Source organism: Hippichthys cyanospilos, chromosome 2 (genome assembly GCF_059441005.1).
Source record: "Hippichthys cyanospilos isolate Australia breed blue-spotted pipefish chromosome 2, RoL_Hcya_1.0, whole genome shotgun sequence".
In the NCBI taxonomy this organism is placed as follows: domain Eukaryota; kingdom Metazoa; phylum Chordata; class Actinopteri; order Syngnathiformes; family Syngnathidae; genus Hippichthys; species Hippichthys cyanospilos.
This window is the reverse complement of record NC_142370.1, coordinates 32,234,580-32,259,455: the sequence shown is the minus strand read 5'-3', so window position 1 is coordinate 32,259,455 and position 24,876 is coordinate 32,234,580. Positions and strand designations below refer to the sequence as shown.

Here is a 24,876-nt window from a genome sequence, read left to right as displayed (position 1 = left end):
GAACATTTTAGTAAACTTGCTAAAACTATGCCAATTAACGTAGAGTTGGCAAAGCGGAGTGGTGCCTTGATTCGCGAGTTTAATCCGTGACCACGCTCGCAACGTTTATCACTCTTATCGCAAATCGCTTTCCCCACTGGAAAATATAGCAATGCAATTGCAGTAATCGGTTTCAGGCCAAATTGTGTTGATTTTGGTGTGCGTAATTTGGCCACTAGGGGGTACAGGAGTAGAGCTCGAGATTTTCCCACTATAATCAATCTCTTATCTCGATCGCGTTTTTCAAAAATGGTCATTTTTAGAGTTCAAAGTCTATTGTTGTACATCATTAAACAGTTAATGTTGAAACAAAGGAAACAGATGATATGGCGTATCACATTTTATTCATTCCATTCTGTATTATAATACAATACATAACTAATTAGTCTAATCAGTGTAACAGTTTACTGAAATAACATAAAAAAAATTCTGATAGTTGGTGCCACGCAGTAAAATAATCAAATAATGTACAAAAGCAACTTTCATGCTGTAAGTTGTTTGCATCCACTAGATGGCAGCAGAAGACAATTAACAAACTACAAGTCCTCGCTCCATCATCATCTTGAATAAGCATTGTTCATTTGTCATTACTCAAATGTTTACTTCGACGACGTCTTCACGTGACAACTTACACCACAGTAGGATGGCAGATACAAGGCATCTTAAGGTTTTCCCCTCGATTCGTCAATGCAGGCTTCAAGGACTCTTATTGCAAAGAATTTCTGCGGCAGTATACTTGCTGATTGCTTCGTTCTCACTCCTCACAACAACCAGCTAAGACACTGCCAGAGAAACACCCACAGCAGCCAGATGCCTCCTTCTGCCAGCTGGTTCAACTTCAGTGTGGCATCTTGAACTTTTTTTTGGCTCTGATGAGCTCTAGAAGAGAAGTAGCAGATGAACAGTAAACTATGCGAAAACAGACACGGTGTAGGTAGTGGCACCTGTTAAAAAAATAAAATAAAATAAAAAATCAATGAACAACAAAATGCATTTGGCTTAACTGATGAGTCTACACATAGCCGGTCAAATCGACCAAAAATATATTTCCAATCAGTATTTTGATCTCCCGTCCCTTTCCTTTCTTGCCTGGTGTGCAGCATCACTTTGAGTTTGCACAACTTGAGCAACACTGCCCCCCCCCCCCCCCCCCCCCCCCAATCCAAGAATAGACTTTGTGTCATGACTCATGATTTTGCATCAAAACGCTCCGATTGATTTACCTCGATTTGTAGCGGTGTGTTCATATTTCTCCTCCCCTCACATAAAGCGAATGCCTGACTGTTGTTTAGCAAAGGGATATCAGTTAAAGTGTCTTGGCGATCTCTGCAGTGCTATTTTTGTCCGCCGGACCATCCTATATGGCCCTCTCCCTGCGGATTCTGCTTGCTGACAGGACGACATGGACCCGAAAGAGCGCTCTGCGGTCGTCCGCTGTAAGGACGATGAGATGAGAGAGGATGGCAAATAAATGCGGCTTAAATAAGCTTCAAGACTGCTATCATATGATCCGTCTCTGGTTGTGTAACTGGAAAGTCATGCCTCGACTGGTGCTCGGACAATTTTCACCTCATCTTACATCAGAAACAGTTGCGCAAAGTGTTGGTCATATACGACTGACTGATGCTGACCTACTTGGAGTTGTCGATCCCGGCACACACAAGGTGTATGGTACGATAACAGGACATCTGCTCAGGGCTGATGTAGTCTTTCGTACAAGACTTCTTGGGAAAACAACACTCTGCCTGAAAGGTGTGCAATTAGCGGCTTTGATTTGGTTTTAATGGGAGAAAATTAAACCCGGGAAACATTTATTTTAAGGTTTGATTTGGTTGGGGAAAAAAACTTAAGGAGATGTTCAGAAAAATACAAGGAAATCTGATCATGTAAACTTAACTTGTGCATAACTTTCTTCTGACGTTCAGAAACGGAACCATGATTGATTGCTCATTACATAATCATATCATTCTTCACTCTTAGTTTTTCACAAATGCCTGAATGAGTTTTTTTTTTCTTGCACAAGAAGATTTTATGTGACTTAAAATGAGCTAGAGCACTGATCCACCACAACCAATCATTAATCCTGAGATTTTTGGCTTCATAAAAAAAAAAAAAAAAAAAATGCCACTTTAACACCCACCACCTCTATACTGCACACTGGGAAAAAAAAATTGAGATTAATAAATAGAGCTATTTCCTTAGTGATCACACACATAATGCCATATTAACTGTGTTGTAATAAACTGTGTCGTAATTGAAATCTGACATATCTCTGATGTAATCTTCATTCATTTCATTGAAAAAAAATGTAATTATAATTGTTGCTTATCAGATGACTATTAGCTTAGCTATTAAGTGGAAGCTCCCAAATCAGATGGCAGGTACAATCCAAAAAAAAAAAAAATAGGCAAAGTCCTGTGAAAAATTATTTCTCTAGTCACACAAAAACTAGGTCTCACTATTATCATGTCATGCCAAAGTCTTTCATTGCATGAAAAAGCTAGGCACATCTAAATAGACTTCAGCAGATGAATAAATCTGGAATTAATCATTTGTTTTTCAGTCATTTAATTGATAAAAATGTGTTCTAAAATCTTCGGGGAAAAAATCCCCAAACATGATTGCGTTTCCTCATCGTTTATTGCAGAGCGCCGTTTTGCTGTGACTAGGGCTGAACGATATATCGTTTTGGGACCTAAGTCACTTCAGAAGTCTCCCTAGAACTAGGTTGGGGTGTAGAATGAACAGCTTTCAACAGCAAATTTCTAAAAATGAAAATGTATCAAGAGATTTGAGTTCCACAAAAATTTGTCTCAAAATCCTAGAGGAAAATTGTGTTCTATTGTTGCCGGACGATGAAATAAGGAGTCTTTTCTTGGATATTTTGTGTACCTTAGTAAATTGACCCATGTAAGTCTCGACAGCCTGCTGGGGGTTGAACAGATTAGTCAGCTAATCGAAATATCGACTGCGCAGGTCTTTGAATATTGTGGATGAGCATAGTGGTTAGCCTTGCAAGCTAGATCCATCACTAGTCTTAAAAATTTCATAAGACAGGGATTGGCAGCAAGGAATCAGGGTACTAAGTGCACCTCCAATATGATCAGCAAAATGTTACATCCAAAAATGCATCTGCAACTACTGTCTGCTATGTTGAACTTTAGTCATCGTTAAAAACTGATGTCAGTGTTGTGACACTTGTAGCACTAGGGCATAAAGCAGAATGATACAAGTGTGTGGAAATTTTTTTATGCAAAAATGAGAAGCATGGCAAAATATGCACATTATTCTTCAAGTACAAAAGCGCCATTTAAATAGGAACGGTGAATTTAGGAATGTTGTTTTTTTTTTCCCCCTCCAGCCTGGCTATGATGTCTTGACTTACAACATGCTCTACTCTGGACTTCCACTAATTACAGCACGATAACTACATTGAGAGTAATAGGTGAGTTGTACCTTTAATTGCATTTTCTGCGTTTCTCTGTGAGCCTTTTGAAGTATGCCCTTAGGTGAAACCCATTTGCGGCGCCAATAAGAATGGTGACTGCTGTACTGTGCTGTAAAAAAAAAAAAAATCAATGATTTCATTGATTCATCAACTTCAACTTGCCTTATCACATTAGCCGTTGACTAAAACTCAAGTAAACCCTCATATTTACTGTATTTTTTTTTCATTATGCTATAACGCCGCCTGATTTGTGCAAACTGCTTCCATGTGATTACGAAAACCTCAGCTCATGTCTGTGACATCTAAGGAAAGCTTTGTTGCAGATCAGTGCTTATAATCACAGATCCATCATGCATAAACTACATTTTTGCCACTGAGCATAATTTAAACAGATTATCTCATTCCAACGGTACCACTTGGTAGACTATGCAGTAACAAGCAATGAATTGAATTTCCGTCCTTGAAAGAGAGAAGTATTGGGTAGCATGAGCTTAATCAATGACTTTGACAAGGGCAAAACCGTGATGGCTTGAGCGCTTCGGTGTGAGCATCGGCTAATCTCGTCAGACATTTTGAAGCTGTGGTTCAAACTGCAACTACAACTGCAGCTCAGTTGTTTACAAAGCATCGGTGAACTTTTAATTATCGAATTAGTCCCGGTGAGGCCAGACTTCCAAGACACATTTCACATCCTTCGTGAGCGAAATGAATCGAATTGGAAGAGCGAAGCTAAAATACCTTTTGGGTTTTGTCGTGAGAAGTTGAGCTATTTCCGTAGGTATGAATAAAGACAATTTGCTTATTCAAGGAGACAGCATGACCGCTGTTGTATATTTCACTCGTAGTAACAACATAATTTTTAGATAGATAAGTTATTGTCATTTGTAATAAAAGTGAAAAGTATAAAACCTCAGACCTCACCTTAGTAGGAGTTCACAAGTACTTTGTACAATATTTTAAAGGCCAAGCACATACAAAGGGAACACAACGCATTGTGTGCCTTGCACACCAAAGGATGAGGAAAATAGCTGGTTTCTTTTAGTAAGAAATCTCTGATCTACAATTATAATTCAGGGATCAAAATATGTGGTTTTGAATTGTTGTTTGTAACATACATTTTGGACTTTACGACACATGTAAACACATAGAATCTCCAATCAGATTCAATCATTATCTGCACATCGTTCATGTATTTTAGTGAGAAAAAAAAAAAGATGCGTTCTTGTGAAGATGTTCAATTGACATTGCACATCCGTTGTTGGAGGAGAAGAAGGAAGTAGTCATGTCAAGCAATCATGTAAGCCACATGTATGGGAGGATTTCGGCAACTTGGGGCGAAACGAGTCTTTGAGTAAGCTTTTATTTTGAATTTTTCCTCTGAGCGACGTTTCCTTTAATGTTACCTGTAGCGTGACTCATTGTGCGACCCCTTCATCCCAAATTACTGCATTACTTAGCTACCAACGTCAACACACTAAATAAAATAATTAAAGAATCTTATTAAATCACCGATTACGCCAAGAAACCGCTTCCAAGTTACGCTGTCATTGTATGATATGGAACAAGTTTCCGCGAGCTGCAAATATGAAGACGGAGCGTGTGGTGCATTCAAATGCAGTTGGATATTTAAAAGCTATGTCAATTAAACATGAATAGCTATCATAATAATATGTCTTATTATTTATTTGTTTATGAAACGTTGTTTCAAGTTCCCGGGATTAACCCGGAACCCGATTAATCCTCCACAAAATTTGAAAATTGCTTCTCGAATTAAGCAAGCCATTCACAGAACTGCTCCAAAAAATAAATAAATACAATTAATAACACTTTGTAATTATATTTATAATGGAATCGTCTCATGACATTTAAGTGTTTCTTGCATCCCGTTGTTGGTCGTGAATCGAGATGCATTTTGCATTGGCGCATTTCAAATATGTGCGACACATTTCGAATCTAACTCAAGCTACTGTATATTGCGTGAGCTCAGCTGCGCGTGATCGTGATTGATGTCCTCGTAAGTTGTCAAGGTTATCCCATGTAGTCCGATCCCGCAGAAGAATTCACCGCAACGCACGCATTTCCTGAAAAAGTCAATGGTCCGCTCCTGATTAGGGTGTCAGAATACACAGTGCGCTGCAGATTACCGCGTATGCACTCAAAGTGCACGCGCTGACCTCTACCTCTCAAAGTCCCTGCAATGACCACGGGTGGACGAAAAGGAGCTTTGCTTGGGGAGAGAGTGCAGTGATGCGCAATGAGATGCCGTTGACGATCTTAACATGGTTCTTACGTTTCATGCGGACTACCTGGAAACATAACCAAACACTTGGCACTTTGCTAGTATGTTAACGCTAATCCCTACATTGTATGCTATTTGGTTGTTCCATTGTTGGCTAACAGCAGTCATGCTCTCTCATCCAATCCCATTCCACAAATCTAATCACCTTATGGCTAACAATGACATCACTATTTACTGCAGTGCCATGTTCTTATACAATACTACCCATGATGACCACGCAGCTTAGTCTATCATGAGGTTACTTGGTGCATTTTTTTCTTTTGACTTTGTGAAGTTTTCCTTATGGCCATTACACTTTTTTTTTTTAAAATATATGGAGAGCAGTCTTCATTGGACGTAATAGGGTTTCATCCATATTTATTCACCCTCCTCACAATGCGTTTGTTTCATTATTGAATGTCACAAGCTAGCCCCGAACATGAAAAGTTGTTGGGTCATAAATCTTTTTTTAGTTCAGAAATAGGACGAGCGGGCAGTGAATCTAATCTGTAAACACCTGTGATTATGTGCCGAAATACGGAACGACTGACCCCTCGTCCTATCGTCTGTCATGATTTCTGTCAGCGGCGTAATTGTAAAAGCAATTTTAAATTTAATTTTGAAACGCAACACTATGGTTGTCTGGTTGGTCGGGTCATGCAAGCGGAACACATCATCATGAATCGGGGCGATAAACGTTTTGGATTTTTGCTTAAAATGAGTTTTTATTCTATTTTGATTTTTATTGCGTTAGTTTCAATTATTTTTTCGAGATTTTTTTTAATTCATTCATATATTTATGAAAATGCTTTGTTTCAGTTCATTTTCTATGAGCTTTGCAGGGTGCTTTTTGTTTTTAATGTCCGGAGTAATTGTCAAGTGTACAATTAAAAAAGTATTAAAAAAGTAAATTTCAGTTCTTAAACAACTGTTTGACCTAAATGAGAACAAAAATACTGGACATTTTTGCTTTATGTATAGTTTAATAAATGCAAGATGTAGTTTTTATTTCATTTCATTAACAATGTTTAAGTTTTTTTTTTTTAGTTTTAGCAATTCTATTAGTTTTTGTCACCTATCCTCGGTCAAAATTCAGACATGAACGAAGGTCTCCCGAATTAAGCATGTAACTGTTGACCAACATTTTTAGTCAAGATGACACCAAGGGCAGAGAAAAAAAAAATGACCGCTGCAGCAAAGTCGAGACTATGGAGTATGATACTGCAGTGACCGGTGCTGAGGCCCAGCCAAAAGGGAAGCTAATATGAATGTGTTTATTCTTAACATGCCATAGCGGCGCATGTTCAAATGTTGCATTTATGACAAATTTGCTAGACCGTTGAGCGACCATTATTGATTCGTATCACCTGTTATATAAGATATTGGCGTCTTGTAGACGCTTATGGAGATTGCTAGTGGCAAATACAAGCATGTTAGCAAGTAACCTGGAGATGTTTCCATGGTGTCAACTTAGCTTCAAGACGCTGCTTCATGACGCTGATATTTTCACAAGAGCAGCACAGGTCAAAATTTCCCTGCAGTGATCAGCTTACATGTACTTTGCTGAAGCGGAAGGGTAGAATTATAGCGTCCTCTTTCCCAATTCTGATCACATAGAGTTTCGTTAGTGTGCTTTGGTCCCTTCAGCGGTAACATTTAACCTGGAGATTCACAGGAGCACTGTAACATTATATATTAGGAATTTGAAATCACTCACCCCATGGCAGAAAAACTGATCTCCTCGGTCCCCTATAGGCAGCAGCCAGTCCTTGTCCACGGATGTCCTGCAGGTTTTGATCAAAAGCCACTTTTGTCTCTCTCTTATTTGCTGCATTCGGCCACTGCAACAAGTCAAGGCATGTTCCTGCACAGCAGCCGGCCCGGTGCACGAGGCTGCTCCTGGACCAGAAAGGGAGGAGCAGAGCTGTAAGGGGAGGGGAGTCCAATAGGCCTAGCATGACTCAGCCTGCTTGAGTTTGTTTGCATGCAAAGTTTGAACTCTTGTTTTGCTGCATAGGACGTTAAGAGGATTGGTAGTCTCTCCTTCATGTGTTAACAAAAAAGATATGATGGCTTGAATGACATGTTACAGAAACCTAACCTATAAGTAATGTGTTTTGGACCGCTAAAGGCCATGAAACCGGTTAATTATTGTTTGCCTATCAGCGTTGACCTTTTTGACTTATGTTTTTTGGGACAAGCAATAAAAAACACTCTCTGGTATTATCATTTAATTGTATTTACAGATATATTAAGGGAAGTCAAAGACGTCAACTAGCCTAACATGGGAAGGTGATAAATAAGATTGCTTTATAATAGTGTTTTGTCTGTGTAGCTTGTCAATCTGCAGTTTGGATTGAAGCAATCGGGCTTCTCAAATTAGATTTTTTCCTATTGTTTTCTAAACACATGAAAACAATACGTCGATTCAATTTGGTAACACAAATGGAAATGGACGTCACACTGGGACTAAGGCTGTGGAATTATGTGATTCATAATTGATATATTATCAATGCAGTTTTACTGTTTCTTAATTAAAAGTTAGTAAAGCGTCTTGCGATGAGTGACCTATAAAATATTAATTTGGTCCTAGTACTGAAATTTATTTGCATTCTTAATAGCTGACACTCTTAGTTGCTCTTTAACATACTGCCAAATGAATAGATCATTAAAGCTTTAATGAGACAGTATGCTCATTCATTATGTACTGTATTATCATACAATTTAAAATTTTCAGACTCGGCCCTTGATTACAGTTCGAGCTTACTCAACGACATATGTGGATTTTACGGACGTGTCAAAATGTGCATGCCGCGCTTTTTTTTTTTTCTTCCAACTAAAACATAAATCCTCGATCAGTTGTGCACATTCATCAGCGTCCGTTAGGGCTAATTATGCAGTGCTGCTCGCGTACTCCCCCCCGCCCCCTTTTCTCAGAGGAAGGGTGAAGCCAGTTCATCACTGCTGTAGTGAAAGTTGATCACTAGGCAGATTCCAGTTGCAGCGGCAAGTACCAGCTCAGCAAAACTCACCTGCCTACAATATGCTCTCCGTCTGGCTGCCTGAGCATCGTGGAGGCAGAGTGCACGTTTCTCTCCACTGCATCAGGCAGCAGACTGATGACCTTATCAATGGGAGAGCCAAGTCACTGATCTTGTGCCCAGAAAGCACTTTTAGCACTTCACAGTGGTTTGTCTTTTCCATGCTGACAGCAAATGGAATGGATGCTGCAAAAAAAGATGCATTTGTCTGCAGACCTTTTCTTTTTCTTCCCTGAGCCAATGATGCAACACTGCAAAGCACTGGCAGAATTTGGACTTCTATACACGCAGTTGCGCCAAAATGTCCGCAAACACGAACTGTTTGCACTTGGGTAAAATATGGATGCGCATTACGGAAAATCGTTCTCTCGCTATTTGTATTATTTATTTAGCTCACTTGATGGGACATTGTGGGTTGGAGGGGGCGGGGGGTGGCAAGGAGAGAAGAACCCAGAGCCCACCAAGTTCAAAGCTTGCTGCATTGATTACATCATCGCAACTGGAGTGCTGGAATGGGACAATGCACCATCCCAAGGTGGGGGTTGGGGTTGGGGAGGGGGAGAGAGGGGAGCCATAAGTGTGTATGTGTGAGCGTGTCGCTCTTGTCTCCAAACTCAGGCAAGGTCCCATTTAGAGTGAGTTAGTCTACCTGCATTGCGTGTGTGTGTATGTGTGTGTGCGTGCGTGAGTGTGTCAGCACTGCAGGAAGTCAGCTGATGCTGTAGGGCATTGCAGGATTGCTGCACTGCTGCTCTCTCCCTCCTCTCTTCATTCGGCCAAATTGCTCAAGGAGCAGGATGGTGACGATGAGTGCATGTGCTGCATACTTTTTCAGGATGGGAGGGGTGGAGGGGGCGAATGGAGGGGAATCGTAGGACTGCAAAGCATGCCGGTAAGGCGCTGTGCTGCGATACTGTACATCTGAGAGACACTAGAAAGTAAAGATGAAGGGAAAAGAAAAAGGGGGAGGGGGATAGGTGCAAAGAATATCAGGTGAGTGCGGCAGATTTCCCTCCTTCTGAACGTACGAGCTGGGGAAACTGCAGATGTTCATAGATGATGTCAGGCACCGGATATGGCGTTGGACTGTCTTTTTTATTTAAATCTCAAAGTTATTTTTTTTCTCCTATGCTTCCTCACTTCATGTCATCCTGCTGCAGTATAGGCACATCTCTCTGGAGGTGCATGTTTCACTAAGAGCCGCCACATGACTTTTTCCAAGGTCTTAGCACAGTTACCTGATGTGAACTTGCAGCCGAGTACACCGGCATCCTGAAGAGCTGGCAGGACTCACTCAGAAAAATAGATGCATGTTGCAAGTTTTGTTCCTTTCTAACTGTCATGCGCAACCATTAAGAATATCTTGGAGATCAGCTTTTATAGCGTGTATTGAAAGACATATCTCTTTTGAAAACTGGACACTTTTCAAAAAATTCTGTTGAAAAATCCAATACAAAACACAATTACTTTTTCTGACAAGCATAAAGTGGCCTGTCTGTCGCGCCACGACTACTTTTCTTTAAAGTTCATGACTGCACCACAGCTCTCCTGTCCCATGCAGGATGCTGTAGCCTCACTCTCTTAACCGGCCTTTCGAGCACTCCTGCATCATTTTTAGCTGCGCAAACTATTAAATATAAACCCTCAAAGAGTAGAAAACATGGATTATTCTCTCTCCCAAAAGCAAGAAACTGTCCTAGTTTGCTTGCTGGTGATTTTTTTTTTTTTTTTTTAAAGACAGCTTTCTCAATAGACACACTGTCTGCTATTTGAAGTCGGTACCGTTTGTTAAAGATGGACGAGAAAACAGACTAGCCCAGCTGGCTGGCGAGCCATCTGGCTCACTACAGCCTGGTGGTGCATAGCAGCCGGAAAATGATGTGATGGTAAGCATGCATGTACTGTATACTTATCAGCTGCTGCAAGGCCGGTTTCTAAAGTGTATGATGGACGAGGCGATTCGAGTAGACAGCATACAAGAGGCGCGAAATGCGTACCTGCAGACGCGTGTCGGGCCGCGGCAGAGCGGGAAAACTTCGGCGAGCCTCTTGATGTGATGATGCGCTTTCATGGTGCTGCAAAGTTGACTGCAGCATTACCTCCTGAACAAAATGACATTGTTTGCACTCTCTCTCTCCTACCCCCCTCCTCCTCCGACTTCTCCTGTGAGCATCCCCCTCCCTCCCTCCCTCCCACTCCTCTGCACGCTTGCTGGCAGCCGAAAGTGCACAGCTCAGCAGTGTTCCTCTACTGCCGCAGCAGATCCTGCATGAGCTCTGCGTATCCAAGCGGGATGGGACTTTTAAAGGGGACTGCAACCTCCAGGGTCAACCTCCTCTCTCTCTTTTGCTCTCTCTCCTTCCTCTTGGTCCTCCTCAGCAAGCCTTTTTGGCTCGTCGTCACTCTGCAAAAACCGCTGAGAATGATGCTCACCCGAAAGAGGCCTTAGTCTATCTCATAAGAGTAAGCTGAAACTTCTCGACAAAGAGTATCAACTCAAAGATTTAATGAAAAAAAAAATCAACTATGACTGTGAACAGTCTAAGTTTTTTTTCACATAATCAGAACTGAAGTGTTACAAGCTAGCAGCAACCGCAAAAAGTGGATTAAAATGAAAAAGTCAACAAAAACGGACACTCCAAAGTCAAACGTCCGGAAATTGAGTTTATCCAACGCCGAGAAAAAATGTGTGCCCTTAATTACAGTAATGCATTAGGCTTTTGTGCTTGAGTTGTTAGGGATTGGAAAACAAAGGTCAATCACACCCTGAAGTGGACAATGATTGGCAGTCATTGTCTTTGGCTTAACCTGATTGGCTCCCATTGTCGGTGGGGAATTTCAAGAGCAGGGGGAAGAAGTGAAAATGGAAGAGGATCTGAGAGTTGTTCCGGTGAATGTTAAATTTCACTTTGAAAAAAATCCAAAATACCCTGACGGTACCTTTGGTAATTGTAGAGAGGTATGCATCCTATGTAAGAAGGGAGCTTGCTCACCACAGAAGCAGCTAAAGTTTAGCCTACCACATCAATCCAAAGCACACAGCTTTGACTACAGCCACAGCTAACAATATCAACAAAGACGCTACTATAGCGAGCCATAGCAGAGCTTTTTGCAAAACTAAAGTTGAGAACACCCGCATTTAGGTGAGTCTGCGATCGGCAATGTTGTATTTTACTGCTGATTATTTAGCAGTTGACAAAAATGTGCCATGTGCTTGCAGCAAACACATGGGACAGGGTCTCAGATACAGGAGCAGGTAAATGGTTCCATCTGCTTCTGTTAAATAAAATAAATGACTGAAGCCACTTAATTATTTATATCACTCTTTTGATCTGCCACAATAACACAATTTATTTAAATTAAAAATAAAATTCAGGTTGAGGGGTTTCCTCCTAAATTTTAGGTGAGATTAAAAAGAGATTAATAGATCAGTTAATTACAGTCAAAGAGTACCTATCGTCATAGTTTCAATTACTTAAAACCTTTTTGGAATTAAGTACATTCTTTCTTTTAAGGATGACACTTTATTTGAAATTGCCAGTGAGTTGCAGAGAAAGATATGTTATATTTATTAGCCGATAATACCTGTATATTCTATATTCTAAATCTGAGACGATACAGAGCAGCCAACTACCCCGCAATACATGAGAGCACAAATGTTGGGCTTCAGCAAAGTTGTCTGCGCACAGCGTAAAAGTGAGATCGTTCAACATTCTCAACGGCTTCAGCTAGTATTTCCCTTCTTCCAGTGTGCTTCACCCAGTATTTTTGCTGCAGCAGTGCAGCAATTTATTCTTCTCACTGCAGGAGGACATGACTTTGAGCAGCCCTGGGCCTGACTTGAACCTGTTTAATGTGTGGAGCAAAAAAAAAAAAAGAGCAGCGGGTTTTTCATTTTTCTTTTTTTTTTTTTTGTCATATTTTTCACTGAGGCATGTAACTTACTTTGTTTTACCAGCGCCAGTATTTCCTTACCCGATAGACGGTCCAATTGCTAAATCATGGTGAATCCCACCCACAAATGTTTGTGATCAGCCCTTTGCTATTTGGCCGCTGTCCAGATCAGTTGCAGTGAGAAGGTTTGCAAAACCTGCAGCATTGCAATCCCGTGAGAAAATAGCCTGCATGCATGTTAGCATGCAGTGCTGCTATACTGCATGAGTCCGCAGAGCCCTCTACGCTATACACTGACACCTTCAGGGAAATTGCCTCCCTCCAGCAGCAACTCTTTCATATCACCAGTAGTATTCGAAGCAACGGCATGGAAAAAAAAAAACCCTTGTGGCCCGGTCGACGGCCAGGGACTCCGAAATTGGACTGCACCAGCCGTTCTCACCGTACCAGCCTGTTGCTGGCTGGCTCGATCCCTGGTGCGCCAAGGGACTGGGTGACGGGTGAGAGGACCCTTGTCGGGGTGCTGGCCGGCTAACCTGGTACCAGTTTGCTGCATTACCTGACGTGTAGTTGGCTGGTGGAGGGATGCCACGATGTGGGACGTCTGCGGTGATTCCTCGCTGAAACATTCGGACGTCCGGGGTCACCCATGTGGCGAGACTACCTCTCCAACAGCCTGACGTCTGGGATAATAATGTGGCAAGATGACCCGTCCGGGGTCACCCATTCTAACGTCTGGGGTCACCAATGTGGCGAGGCGGAGAAACCACACGTTGCTGTGCTAGTGGAGATCTTTACTCTTCGCATGCCATCACAAAAACGGATACAACAAAGTCCAAAACAGCAAAGACAAAGCCAACAGGTTCAAAGCATCAAAGGATCATAGCAACATGCCTACTGGGTGAGAGACGTGGTGCTAGTGTCCGCCACTCCCTCACACATTTTCTTGGATTGGATTTTAGCAATTATTCCCCAAATTCAGTATGCCATGCGAAATTATCCAATTGCGTTATTCTTAGGGGAAAAAAAAATACTAAAAGTAGTCTATCCATGTTCATCTCTTTACTGTATGCCAGGGGCGTAGTGGCAGGCAGAACAGTTGGATGCTATTCCACTAGATGGCAGCAGGTATAGGATTAATCTGTGTGCACACTTTTTTTCAGGACATTTATGTTCAATGGTCTGCCCTGAGGTTTTCATAGCTAAACTTTGTCCTGGCTCAATGAAGGCAACTGTGTTATGCACCTTGTAAACCTACTTATGGAATCAACAAAGGCACACTTGCCAGTCAGAGGTTATATGGATCTTTGGAAATATTCTGCTTACACTACTATGTTGTATGCATGACGAAAAGCAGGAAGACAGCATAGGGCACAAGTGCTCAGATCCAGAAGCATCGAAGTAGAAACAAGTGTACACACCAGAAATCAGCTCCAGGCACCACACACATAGTATTTTATAAAAATGTAGTGATTTGTTGTTTATGTAATAGTTATCTACTGATTAATGCTTGATAATACCTTGTTTATTAAGTAAATCTCATAGTTAGGCTGAGGTACCAGTTTTTTGTTTTTACATTTTATTACATTCATTTTTTAAATTATGTTTGACCACCTTCCTTATCACTTTGCACACTTCTCAGAGATTCTGTGCTGAAACATGACAGTAGATTTAGTCCCAATCAAAGCCTGCGGAAGATGTTTATCGTGTATCCTTGTTCCGATGCACTGTAGCTGGTTTTGGGGGTAACAGATGGCAGCACTAAATGTAGGTCATCAATCAATGCAAATCTTCACATTTAAGAACATGTTTCCTTGAAAGGGTATTAAACCAAACATGAATGATGTATGAATGAAACAATGATCAGGGTTTATGGCATTTAGTGGCAAAGCAAATTGGATGGATTAATGGATGGATGGATGGATGGATGGATGGATGGATGGATGGATGGAATATGTAAACATCTTTCCCCTGCGCCATCTGGAGCCTGAATGACGAAAAACGCGCGCACATACATGACGTCACCATGCAACTGGCCACTGTAACATGCACACCAGCTCATAAAAAAAAATATATATATATATAAATATATATTCTTGGGTGAGATTAATTGTATACTATAGTATGTGCTATATATGGGAATCAGCAGTTAACTATAAACCTCGTAATATGTACCTGTGTGTGTGTGTGTGTGTGTGTGTTTTTCATTCATTTATTTTTCATTTTGTTTTATGTTGTTTTTGTTGATTGATGCCTTGCATTTGATGCATTGAGCACAGTTAATTCCACTGCATATACAGCACTACTGGGCCAATGATGAGTCTGGATACTTGGATGAGCATATCCCAGAGTGGATCTGTGTGTGTGGGTGTGTGTTGTAATTAAAATAAAATCATTTTCATTTATGGAACCAGTAATTCATACACTCCACTGTGTAAATGGTGCATTGCACATTAAACACAATACCTCAACCAGCGTTTGGAAAACACAGTATTATCGAGTTCATGTTTGTGCCACTTATGAAAGTGCAATGTTGCATGTCTAATTAAACTCATTGCAGCTCTGCTTACCTTTTGGTCTGGAATTATTTCAGCTAGTGTCTTTACACAATTACGTTTCAGACAGTGAAGTCTGATTTCTGGCTTTTTGCTTTCAAGCCTCTGGATCTTTGGCTAATCTTGTTGAACGTCTGAGAAATATGTTGTGGAGGTGGTTATTATGCAATTTTGATCACAGACACATTTTCAGAAATAGAAGAAGAAAAATATGTACTTAGTTGTTTCAGTTAATATCCTGATGTGTGGGCGTATACTCCAGAAACCAAGCTATTTTAAAGGAACTATTAATGTTAAAAACTGTCAGTTTCTCATACGTTCCTTTTAAAGCATGGTTCTTTGTACCCAGTATTGTGTGCGACTGCAGCATTTTTCTTAAGACAGCGTTGCATCGCTGACGAGCCAAACGACTGACGCTGCACGCAATCATTCACAGAGGCTGCATGCACTTTTCCCAGCCAGGAAGGGGCGCTTAATCGATGTTTGAAGCGGAGGCAGCGAGCATGTCTGCTTTCCCCACCTCCGCTGTAGCCCTCAGATTATCACCAAGCTCAGCACATTGCTGCACTGAAACATTGGCTTTTTCATCAAGAGATGGGCCCAGGGAGGAGTCGTTAGAGAAGCCAGTGAGATCATTTCGAATTTGCTAATTGCATTTCTTGTCATTCAGAAATCCCTAGGTTAAAGTTCTAATCGTGTGTTTGAAATTAAAAAGAGAATGAAAGGCGTCAATTCACTCCCGTCGGAAAACTCTATCAGGCGGTATCGCTATGTGATTCAGAATGGTTTTAAACTTTAACAGTCCGTTTCTTGAAACCAACTAGATGACAATATGTCCTTGTTGTTTCCTTGGAAGCTCATTCTATATGGAAAATTTAAGTGGTGTCATACAGCGAATAATTTATCCAAACCTCTACTATTACTTGTAGAGCCTTATATACGTCAATGAGTCACATTTTACCCATTTACAATCCCAAAGCATAAATCCAGTTATTTTAAATTGCTTGAGGTTCATGAGCAGGTTCTGCCCTCCGTGTACAGTAAACCCTCATGACCTGAAAAGCCCCGTACTTGGCACTCCTCAAAGATCAGTGCGTCAAGTCAGCGCTTTAACCGAGGGGCTGTGGCTTATGTTGCTTGCATTCTCTGTCTCTTAAACTGCATTGCATGAAATTACCTGGGGTTACTGTTGAACAACTAACGTAATGTTTCAGAGTGAAAGTAGACTTACAGTAATTCACAAAAAGGTCGATTGAAGTTGTGTAGGGTATGACTGGCTCGGTTGAGAATAATGAATTGCTGTTGATGAGTCCTGTAATTCTGCGCAGGTGTATGCATTTCATTGTTGCCGCAAACACAATAAAATGCCGCTGCCTGGCACGTTCACTGATTTCAGAGTAATTCCCCTGGCTCCTCTTCGTTTATATGAATGTGTTTTCATTTTGATTTCCTCTTTCATTTAGTCTTGGAATCAAGAGTTAATACAATAGTTCATTTGAATATACAGTATTGATGAGGACGTTTCACTCAGGTTTTGGCGCCCTCTACTGTCCATGGCACCCTTTGCATCTATTTCACAAAAGTATAATACTGTACTAACTAATTTAGTGCCAACCATTTACGCTAACACTTGAAAATAATTAAATGACAAACCTTTTGTGTCGAGGGCCACAGAGGCTTCTAAAATTGGAGAAAAAGGTTGGACCAGGAGCAGATGGATGTTGTGTTTTCATAATCCAACTAACTCAAATGAGGAAAGAAAATACGGGATAGCTAGAAAACATGTAATGTAATTTAAATAGAAAATCAAATTCATGACAATAGTGTTTTTCAAGTTCCATGTATTGAACTATTTATTGAAATGAGTTACAACCACTGAAAATTAAATGAATAAAATACAGTTTTTAATTGTTGTTTTTGCAATGAGTTACATTTTAAAGCACCCATAGTTCCACTATCCTTCAGTATATTAACAATATCACTCGTCTTCTGACTGATCGTTTCTTTATGTTTGGTGGACTGGGTGGAAAAGCTCAACGGGCCACATACGACCCCCCAGGCTGTAGTCTGCCCATGTCTAGCCTAGACTCATGAGATTTAATTATTTAAAGGGACAATGTGTAAGATTTAGACCTCCGGAGGCTGCCATGTTTGTTATAGGTACGGACAAATGCAGCACCTCCTGCTGTCCGTAATGAAAAACGGTCAAAATCTTACACATTGTCCCTTTAAGGAGTGCCATTTTTCTGGAGGGAGGGGGTATATGTAGATTAGGGACATTTCCATTTATTTAAACTGTGAAAGACGATTTGAAAGACCAATGATGATGAGGTACAAGCATGGTCAATGAACAAATTAAACTTTCATCTCAAGACAACGTGGTATACAGTAGTTATTTTTTTCACATAATTATTTTCTACCTTCTGTAGCCACGTTGTTTTTATAGTTGACCTGTTAGCATAGTACGTTTAGGGACTAAATTCCAAATTCATTTTGCAGATTTGTAATTAACATAATACCATTCAAAATCGTGTTTAAATGTATTTTTTTTTAATTGTTCAAAAAAATCATCAATATCTTTGTCGTTGCCCCAGACATAATACAATATATGTCAAATAAAATAAATCGTAAATTAATCATGTATTTGAGCATATATTTTCTTTAAAACGTAACGAAAACGGGAGGGGGATGGAGGCTGGTGCCTTAAATGCCAAAAATGAATTCGGAAGGCATCACCGGTGGAGCTCACCGGAGAAGATGACGACAGAGACGAGGACCGGGACGGACACGGGGAGGTCCTAACGAGCACATAGCAGCTGGGAGCACTTCACCACGTGACCCGAGATATGTTAGCTAGCAGCCGTCGTCACTTCACCTAATTCATGTCGTCCGGACTCGGATGGGCAAAGGTAAGCCGACACTGAAACACATCCGAACTACACCTCACCGATAACCTGGCGCTCACTGACCTTTCCGTTTACGCGAATTTTAACCAAGAGCTGTTTAAAAAAAAACGTCTTTTACTAAGCCGCGGTCGTATTGCAGCAATCCACGCTCTGGTTAATTTCATTTTGGTGTCCTATTTTCGCCATTATTGTCGAAAACTCACACCTGCTCGTGTCTGGAACGTCCGGTTTTAAACACTTGAATGTGGTTCGCGACCCGTAATTTTTGCGAGTTTTTTTTTTTTTTTTTTAAACACCGCTCGGTTAAACGTTTTGCGATGTGTGTGGCGAGGTTTCGCGTTGGTGTCTTGTACCTCGTCCACCATCGCCGAGGTCGAGACGGCCCATTTGAAAGATTAGCTCGTTTGTTAGCTAGCATGACAAGGCGTTACGCGTTGACTAGCTCGTTTATTTAAGACTACACTCCCGGGCGTCACTAAACGAGGTGTGTCAGAAAAGTTCCAGGACTGGTCACAAACGTTTTGATTTTTCAAATCCAAAGTCGTTTATCCTCTTCAAAGTGGGTTGGACGGTCAACCCATCTGGCACCATGACAACGTGCCTGCTCACAATGCCCTGAGCACCTGACAGTTCCTGGCCGAGGAGAACGTCACTACGCTGGGATAACCTTCCAACACATCCAATCTGGACAAGCCATTTTTAATTTTTCCCTTCGTTCCCAAGCACAACTGTTGATTTTTGAAGCTGTGGTTGAGGTGATGGGAGGACCTGTGAAGAAACCTTAATAGAGTGCATGAAAATGTTTCAGATTAATCTTAGAAAGTGTGTTGGACACCATGGGGATTTTCAGAGGAAAATATGTAGTTTGTTTGAGTTGGGAATATGTCTGTTTGTGATATCCAGTGCTTGCAATTTTTGGATACGTGGTCCTTGATTGGTTCTGTAAGCTTCAAAAATGGCAATACATTTCCACTTTTGTTACACATTGATGAGCACCATGTCTTTGGCGCAGTAAAGTTCTCGATTGCTTTCCACCCAACTCGATTATTGTCAGAATAATTAATAGTAATCAAAAATAATTCATCATAATTTGGTTAATTTCTTTACTATTAGAAAGTTATTGACAGACTACCTGTAAATTGTAACAATAAATTATTGAACCGAAGAAGTTCCAAAACCAGATGGTCACCGAATAAGATTGAAAAGTCTTTCAGAACCCCTTTAACTTTCAGTTAACTACGGGATGATGGCGATAATCTCATAGTCATTATTTGTTCTTTTTAGACCACAAAACAATTTTGTGCGTCCAAAAAGTAACAAACAGACATCACCACAGCACGCTTTACACTGGTCAGTTTTAACCACTCCAAAGTGGATGACTTTGTAAAACCAAACTCACATAGTCTGCGGGTGAATAAACAGGCAAAGGGCAAACATTGGTTGGCCCAGAGAAAATTCTGCCTTTATAATCCAGAGCTGGCCCAGCAAATGCATTCAGCTCTTTTTCTTGCATCTTAATCTGTCCCGAACCAACCCAGGGGCCCTGGAATGCCAACCGGAACCAGGATCGCAGCCCATATAAATCCCTCCTACAAGATAGACTTTTCAACGGCATGTGAATTTTTAGGTGACTGTTCCGTCTGGGTTATTTACTTATTTTGTCAATGTGGCGCTTTACCAAGGGGTTGTGGAAATAGTCATGTGCCAGCCCCAACACTGTGCTAATAAATGAACACGTTTTACTCTTTCTGAATGCTGGACAAGCATTCAAAACGAGATTGTTTACATTCAGATGCTGGCCACCCGTTGCTTGCTTTTTCATCCCCCCTGTTTTCCAATCATTGAGGAGACATGACCCACTTAAATGGTTGTTTACTTGCATTAGAAGACGAGCTAAGGCGCTTCTCAATGAACTCTTGTCTACAATTCAATTAGAGGCCTTCCCAGAAGCACCGTTCCCTGCAGTCTTTCTGCTACGCACGGCCCCCCAAAAATCATAAATGATGCATGTTTGACAAGCAAAACATACACTTAGGACTCCACATAAAATGTTTTACTCACGACAATGTTTTTTTTTTTTTAATTTGTATCTATCAGGCAATCAAATGTACATACTTCACTAAGTCTTGTGTTGGTTTTACTGGATTACACTGGGCAATTGAGTTCACTTATTTACCGCAGATGTGCTAAGGGTCACTTTGTTTATATTTGTGCACTAGGGAGTATATTGGTCTAAAAGACACAAATCCAGCGCAAGAAAAAAGGAAAACAACTTGCTTGCATTGTAGTTTTCAGAAAGGCCTTTTGGGGTTACTGGAGTAAGTGTTATGAACTTCACAGAGTTGAGGCAAATTACTGAACAAGGGAGATATTGGAAGCTTATTACTGATATCCAAATCCTCTGAATATGTAATTGCATTGATTTGTACTTGTGAAAACATTATGCAAGTTTCTTTACACGCTGGAGGAAGAGTTAAAACTGGGATACCCTACAAGGCTTTCTGATGCTGCAAATGTAGACAAGATGGCCACTAATCAATGTTTAAATATTGCTGCACAAAAGGTTTTCTAGAGAATTTGTCAGGAATACCTTTTGTGGCAACTGTCAAGTCAACATACTTGGTCAATGGATGTAGTTCCATAACATAACTAAATTGTGTGTTCCGTATAAATTCTTCTAAATCAGAGACTCTTTTCCACTTCAATATTCATGACTTGTTCAACAGAAAGGAACTTTGTAGCCCACAAAAAACATAATGCTCAAGGCAACGTCGTACTGTTTTCTGTTGATATTGCTCATCATGATACAAATTGGTATTGAATTATCATCCAGTCCTATTTGTGGGTAAATCCCCCACATTACTTCTCATTTGAATTTTTATTGTTTTTATTGTGGTTCTATTAACTACTATCCATAAGATTGTGAAGTTAAAATGATTGTTGTATTTTAATATAAAATGTGTGTTGATGGTTTAGTTTAACAAAGATCTCTCCATTTGTCATAAAGGCAAGGGGAAAAAGTTCAGGATGCTTGATTGCAAAATGGCATAGCATATTGATTAGTCTAACTTGCTTTTCTTATTCCTCCCTCCCAGGCTGTCCGGAAAAAAAAAAAAACGTCCTGACCTTCTGAACCCCGAGACAGAGGAGCAAAATACGGCTACTTGGATTTTATGAGTAAAGAAGCTTGACTACTCCCCCGGTGGACTTTGAGGAGGGGGGAGGAGCAAGAAGACTATTCTGCTGCCGTACATAGGCATAGTATGGGGCAAAAAGTCCCCGGCGGTATTAAAACTATTGATATGCGAGATCCAGCGTTCAGTCCCCTGAAGCTGGAGCTACAGGCCTTGAGTCACACCAAGCCTTCTCGACTGGACCTGCTGCTGGACATGCCGCCTGCCAGCGTGGACGTCCAAGTCCAGCACTCGTGGAACAACGACGACCGCTCGCTCAACATCTTTGTTAAGGATGATAACAAGCTGGTTTTCCACAGGCACCCTGTTGCGCAAAGCACGGACGCCATCCGGGGCCGTGTTGGCTACACGAGGGGACTGCATGTGTGGGAAATAAGCTGGGCGATGCGACAGAGGGGCACGCACGCCGTGGTGGGTGTGGCGACAAGCGATGCTCCGCTACACTCGATGGGCTACACGGCGCTGGTGGGCAGCAACAGCGAGTCTTGGGGTTGGGACCTGTGCAGGAGTAAACTCTACCATGACAGCAGTCATTCAGCAAAAACGTACCCGTCTTTCCTGGAGCCAGATGATACCTTCATCATACCGGACTCCCTCCTAGTTGTTTTGGACATGGACGAAGGTACTCTGGGTTACATTGTGGATGGCCATTACCTGGGGGTTGCCTTCAGAGGACTAAAAGGGAGGAAGCTATACCCAGTAGTGAGCGCTGTGTGGGGACACTGTGAAATACGAATGCGATACATAAACGGACTTGACCGTAAGTACAAGCTGCTGGCATTTATGTACGATTTCATTTGCTCCGTGTTTAGCTTTCATACAAATGGAAGCTTTTATACTTTCAATTCAGAGATGGTCACACATTCACTATTAATAGTAGGAAAGAAACAGTAGATTTGTCCCTCATGTCCCAGTCACATGCTTGGTTTTGCATAGTCATTTATACATTTGTACACTCGGCTTAAATATTGGCATACTGACTACACGAGTGTCCACCACAGTTGTCTGAAAGTTTAATTCTGGTGTCCTTGGCCATCACGCAACAGTTGGGCCATCTGCAGTCAACACACAGATGCATATACCGAGCTAATATTTAGCTTAGCTTTAGCATACATAGTTGCAGCATACATACAGTACATACATAAAGGTACGTATACGCCTACGTTCTTTGGTTACAAAGACTGCTTAGAGGATTTCCTTGCTTGCCCTTCAAATGCAGTTTTGTGTTATTTGTCATATTTTTTTCCCTCAACAAAAACAACAGTTGTTTAGCCCATCAATTTGTGTTCAGTGACATATTTTAGCTGCTACCTTGTAATACCCTTGTATTTTTTTGAGGTTCTAAAAAATAAATCAATATATATATATAAATATATTTAAATATCAAATTTATATACTGGCTAAAAATAGCATTTTATGCACCCGTCTAGGCCGGATAATTACTCGATCGACTATTGCGCAAGTCAAAAATGGACACGATCGCTTTTTTGGACTTTTTAAGTAGTCATTTGCATGTGTGTTTACATACACACACACACACAGACTGGGGGTGGAATGTATTTGTGTTTAGATCCACTTTTCCAATTTGTTTTGCATGTCATGTCCATCCATAGGCATGCAGAACTCTTTCGCTTTTAATGGTGAGACGCAGCTGCATACAATGCTAATGCTAACCATCATTTGGGTAACAGCAATTGTCTACTATGCTTTTTCAAACAATTTTATTGCTGCTTTATGAACTATGGCTTCTGTGAAAAATCACTACAACCACAGGGGTCTTAAAGGGACAGAATTGATTCATGCTGCCTGTAAAGCTCCAATTTAATATCTCAGGTGTATGGCGGGATGTTATAACTCGCTTGAAATCACAGTATCTCTATACAAACATGCCAGTTTATTTGCATCGTATTTAAGTTTGCCTATTAACTCAATCTTTTAAGTAGGAGGGATTTGATTAGATCGGTTCAGTTAAATGTAATGTTGTAAAACGATACATGATAGAGAAGTTTAATCCAGCAGTTGTGATGTCAATCCGGTTGATGCGGACTGACATTTTTTGGGCCGAAGTGTAAATGATGCAACTCATCAGGAAGCTTGGAATGTTGTGTTTTTGTTCACTTGTAAGATCCAGCATATTAACAATTCCCCCCCTCCCCAGCTGAACCCCTCTCCCTGATGGACCTGTGTCGGCGCTCGGTGCGGGTGGCCCTCGGGAGAGAACGTCTGAGTGAAATACACAGGCTGCCCTTGCCGGCCTTTCTCAAGAACTACCTGCTCTACCAATGACGTCACGTTTAAGTTCCAGCAGTACAGCCCTCCCCTTCCCCCTCTCTCCTTTCTCTCTTGTGCTTCTCTGGGATCTTTGGTCAAACTTGTTTGACAGCATTTCTGAAGCCTGTTGGACAGACACGGGCTCACGGATGTTTCAACGAGTACGCTTTTGTGATAGTTACTGGACTCCCTTTTGAGGTTCTTATCATGTTTTAATGACTTGTCCAATTCTTCTCTTAAAAGAAATCAGGAATCACACTGAACTCTATGCACATGTTGATGAGGAAAAAACGCCTTGACAGTCACGCCAATAGTGGTCAGTATCTCATGTAAAACTCAAGACTCCGTCTTGGCAGTGTTTTAATACTTAGATTGCAATACAGAAACATGAACTAATTGTCGTAAAGGTGCAATTGTGCAATGGCCGCTAGATGGCAGCATTTACAAGCTCCAGCTCATCCTCGTTCTTGAGGATTAGTCATAAAAAAAGTAGATGGACGCTTCCATTTTTATTATAAGATTTTTTTTTTTTAAATAGACGCAGATATTTGTGGTTGCAACTGAACGGAGATGCTGACTACTCCAGTGAGACTTATGTAGCAAGCCGTTGACCAAGTATCACCTGCTCACACTTAAGGCATCTGACAGGAACTACTACATCAGCAGAATTTTTCTGAAATGTCACTGTGATCATTTATAGCATGTACCTGCAAGAAATGTTTGTCTTTGCGATCGTACCAGTTTTTAAAGTCGACCCTCCCCCTCTTCAAAGTGCCATTTTGACTTGTGCTGTTCCCACATCATCACATCCACTGTCACAGGGTTGCACAAAAAGTAAAAAAAAAAAAAAGCCGCTCGTTGAGATGCCCACATAGAACCGGTGAACCGGCACAGTTTTTGCAATGCGTCGGGATGGGCCGTGCACAGATTTAGTTTTTGTTTTTCTTATTCCTCCCCCCTACAATAGAATTGTACATTTACAGAGTAACGGTCACAAAGCAGAACGACAATCCACAAAGTGCTGCTCTGATGTTATCCAAGTCAAGTCTCCACTCTGCCAGCACTGTCGAATGCCATACGGTACTGTCATGTCAGACCTGTTGATTCTGGTGTTTGAAAACATGCAGCTTGATGATCTTCACTCAGCACTCCATGTGCCACAACTGTCTTTTCCTTATTGCTTGCATTTTATTTGTATTTCTTGATGTAGATGTGTTTGTATGTATCTATTAAAGATTATTTCCAATTGA

General features: G+C 41.0%; 1 protein-coding gene and 1 long non-coding RNA gene across 3 annotated transcripts in view; one reads left to right on the top strand and one right to left on the bottom strand.

The window, feature by feature from the left end:
* Positions 1-24,876, top strand: part of spsb1 (splA/ryanodine receptor domain and SOCS box containing 1) — a 25,647-nt gene extending 771 nt beyond the window's left edge. The window contains exons 2-4 of one of the 2 annotated variants that reach the window (XM_088407974.1): positions 3,401-3,484; positions 21,257-22,115; positions 23,514-24,876. In XM_088407974.1, the coding sequence (XP_088264100.1) occupies positions 21,425-22,115; positions 23,514-23,641 (819 nt within the window). In that variant the 5' untranslated portion in view covers positions 3,401-3,484; positions 21,257-21,424 and the 3' untranslated portion in view covers positions 23,642-24,876. Of the gene's footprint in view, positions 1-3,400; positions 3,485-18,021; positions 18,165-21,256; positions 22,116-23,513 lie in introns of those variants that run through there. The other variant, XM_088407973.1, reaches the window with a different exon arrangement.
* LOC148428292 (uncharacterized) lies at positions 365-10,919 on the bottom strand. The gene is made up of 4 exons (XR_015864773.1): positions 10,804-10,919; positions 7,483-7,664; positions 3,496-3,596; positions 365-918 (listed from the first exon to the last, which is right to left on the bottom strand). It is a non-coding gene; the product is annotated as an uncharacterized LOC148428292 (long non-coding RNA).